Source organism: Haliaeetus leucocephalus, unplaced genomic scaffold (assembly GCF_000737465.1).
Source record: "Haliaeetus leucocephalus isolate CR32 unplaced genomic scaffold, Haliaeetus_leucocephalus-4.0 Scaffold0, whole genome shotgun sequence".
Lineage (NCBI taxonomy): Eukaryota > Metazoa > Chordata > Aves > Accipitriformes > Accipitridae > Haliaeetus > Haliaeetus leucocephalus.
Window position 1 is genome coordinate 3,577,494 of NW_010972436.1, and position 3,366 is coordinate 3,580,859.

A 3,366-nucleotide genomic window follows, 5' to 3' on the forward strand; every position below is an offset into this window, starting at 1 on the left:
CCCGCGCCGGCGAGGGCCAGGGCCAGGGCCGCGGCCTGGCCGGGCGAGCTCTAACGGCTGGTGCGGGTCGCCGCGGCGGCCCCTGCCCTGCACTGCCCCGTCCCGTCCCTCCTGCAGCTCCTCTCCCCCGCAGCAAGCCACGGCAGGCTCTCGGGTTACAGGCAGGTTTCCTTTAATGCCAACAAACAGCCATGAAGCAACCGATAGACGGGTGGCGAGAGCGGGCGCCGCGAAGCGAAAGGAGCCGTCCCCGCCGCGGGAGGAGGGACGGCCGCGCCGGGGAGCGGGGGACAGCCGTCCCTGCCGAGCGACCGACGCGGGTCCCGGCTGCTTTCGGGTTGGTTTCTTTATTTTTGTAAGGAAAAAAAAAAAAGAAATCCGCTCCTGCGCTCGTTCAACAAGGACCGGCGGTGGTGGGGACACGCTAGTGACTCCCTACAGGTACAACGAGAGTGTCTGCTCCGGTGGCAGGCGCTGGGTTCGTTTTCCTAAGCGATGACGCAGCCTCCCTTCTCCTTAAAGGGGTTCTTGTCCTCAGGAACCCCCTTCACCAGCGGGTCCTCGCCCGACCGCTCCTCGATGTAGTTCTTGATCTCTTCGGAGCACTTGGACACCTTGAGTGAAAGAGCAGAGAAGTGGCTGCGTTACGGCCGGAGCTCAGCGTGCCCATCAGAACAGCAAACCCATGAATTCGCACCCTTCTTTCTCTTACTTACCTTCCCATCAAACATAAAAGATCTGACCACAAAGCCAGCACTAAGCACGTGCAGACTCGGCTTCCCTCCACTTTTCTACAGCCCGATATTCACAGAACATGTGAGTGTCACTGGGAATGTATGCGCCACTTGGAACAGCAGTTGCTGCATAGTTAAACTTGCCTTTTTTTTTCAATTTGCCAATATAGTTTTATTAAGCTGCGGATCACACTCTCCCTCGGCGTAAGCATGACTTATGGTCAATGGGTTCAGGATCAGTAACTTTCAATTCAATTTCAAAGTATTTACCACTTTATGTGTTTTTCCCAAACAAAACATTCAGTAATGATTTTTCAGTGGTAATACAAGTTCTCACCTTGCGGTTCTGTAATAGCAACCACGCATCTTGAATGGGAGCAAAGACCTGGCTAGGAAAGACAATTTACTTACAGGTTACCTGGGGTTATTTTGAACAACTGTTAATAAAGCAGCCTATTGTGTTATGAGAGAACATAATCTGCATGACGTTCATAGTAAACTAGCACTGATGTAGGTATGTCTGCACAGAACCCATCTGTGAAGAAGAAATGCGTTTAGCTTGTGTTCACTGAGACAGGAGCACATGCAGCACATGTAGTAATAGTGTCTGCGGAGCCTGAGGGTGCACAAGCAAATCCCACCAGCTCCAGAGGATCCTTGTCCACACGCATCTCTCATTTCCCTCCCCTGTGTCAGCAGAAACTGTCCTTAGGTGCTCCAATACCTGACATGTCTGAGGACACGCTCCCAGCTCCGTCCCCACCTCCTCCCTTCCTACCCGCAATCCCTGCAGAGGCACAGCAGTGCAGAGTCAGCAGCAGGAACCAGCTGTTGGCCAGGCCACTAGATGACTAGTATTTCTAATTTAAGGCCCCTTGCTGCCTTTGTTAATTATATTTTACTCTGTAGGTAAAATTATGACAAGAGAACCAATGAATTTACCTGCTGTACCACAGACCAACAGAGCATGACCTGTGCAAAATTAAGCTTTAAGCCATCAGAAAGAACTCAAGACTTAATTCCCAATTAAACAGTGCATAAAATAAGGTCTAGACTACCTCTGCCTGCCTTACAGCAATGAAGAATTTGGACCTACAAATCCCATTACACATGCCTTGCTCTTCTGTGCCTCGCAAACCCTGTTCATTCAAACTGGGGCACCTTTTGCCGTAGTAAAGTTGTGCTCCAAGTATATGCAGGACCAGGGTTTGTTTTACTTCAATCAGCATTATCAGGATCTTTTTCACATAGAAGACAAAAATGTCTGCTTAAATACACATTCAGACATTTTTATTCAAGAAATTATTCAAAAGAATATTTCTTCTTCGTGCTGTAAAAGTATAGGAAGGGGTCAAGAAAACTTTGGCTACTTGTTTTTTACTTTCAGCAGCAACAGAAGCGTGGCTTCTCCATTTCTCCATCCCTGTAACACCCATTCAGGTAGCAGAGAACTGACAACCACAACACAGATTTCATTCGCACTGTGAAATTTCTGTTATAATGCACTGGTAAAATTGAGGATGTTGTCTGTGCTTTTCTACAGGTGATTTGAAAATACCCATTTCCCTAAAGTGATCAGGCTTTTGGTTTATTCCAAAAATGCAGGCAAGAATTTTAAATTATTATTATTATAATGAAAATCAAAAGCTGTACATGCTACAAAGCGTATTTCAGTTGCTTGGGAACTCTCTGAGGGATGATATAGGTATCTATAGTACTTGGATGTGGAGCCCTCAATACTGCTGGAGCTTTAGACTATAGCATAACATCTACAATCACCAAACCTAACTGACAGCTAAAACGTAACTGTGGCTTTCTTATTTTTGGGGCTAAACACCTAGACCTGCAATGTAATTAGCGTGACTAATGCCACCGATTCCCACATATAAGTGTATTTATAACTAGAAACGCTAACTGGAAGTGTTTATTTAGATGCGGTTTGCTTCTGCTGGCATGCAGAATAAAAAAAGAAAAGAAAGAGAATGTTAGTTTTATCGCGGAGCAAGATCAGGTCTGCATGTCTTTCGTCTATAGCAAATGTGCAAAAATACGAAAATTTCACTGGAAACTACTTCACCTGTGGAAAGGAACAATCAGTGTAAGCAGCTAGAAGTACAATGTTTCTGTGGGAGGAGGCTGGCTGATCACGGCTCTGCACCAGCAGTCCTGTGGCTCCTGCCCTCTCCCCGGGCACTCCACAGCAGGCGAAGCGGGGCAGCGGTGCCGGGGGGAGAGGGCGGCCGTAGCCGTGCCACTTCTCCCGCAGCCCGGCCGGCAGCGGTGCGGTCCCGCACGGGACGGGACGGGGAGCGGTGCCGCAGCAGGGCTCCCCGCCGGCACACCACCCCCTCACCCGGCACGGGCAGATCCCAACGCCTTTTACGGAGGAGGGGAACCGAGCTCGACGCGCTCCTCCCTCGCCGGGCAAGGCTGCCTTGTGCTGGCACCGGCCTCCAGGGACTGGCCAGAGACGGGAAGCCAAGGGGTGCCAAACGCGACGGGAACAGCCGCAGCCGGCGGGCCCGTGCCGGCCCCTCGGGGCGCCTCATCCCGGGGGCGGTGCGCCCCTTCCCCCCTCGCTCCGCAGCCACCGCCGCGGAGGACCGGCGCTCCTACGCGGAGCCGGCGGTGG

The 3,366-nt window shown here is 51.0% G+C and overlaps 1 protein-coding gene across 1 annotated transcript; it reads right to left on the bottom strand.

The window, feature by feature from the left end:
• Positions 1-488: 488 nt before the first annotated feature.
• Positions 489-1,405, bottom strand: GNG11 (guanine nucleotide binding protein (G protein), gamma 11). Its single transcript, XM_010562501.1, has 2 exons — positions 1,376-1,405; positions 489-614 (listed from the first exon to the last, which is right to left on the bottom strand). Exons 1-2 carry the CDS (start codon positions 1,403-1,405, stop codon positions 489-491), a joined length of 156 nt encoding a protein of 51 aa, XP_010560803.1.
• Positions 1,406-3,366: the final 1,961 nt, after the last annotated feature.

Coding starts and splice junctions, on each gene's coding strand:
- GNG11 (XM_010562501.1), bottom strand. CDS start 1,405: ATGCGTGTGGACAAGGATCCTCTGGAGCTG. Junction 615..1,375: donor ACAAGGATCCTCTGGAGCTG/GTGGGATTTGCT, acceptor CTTTCACTCAAG/GTGTCCAAGTGCTCCGAAGA.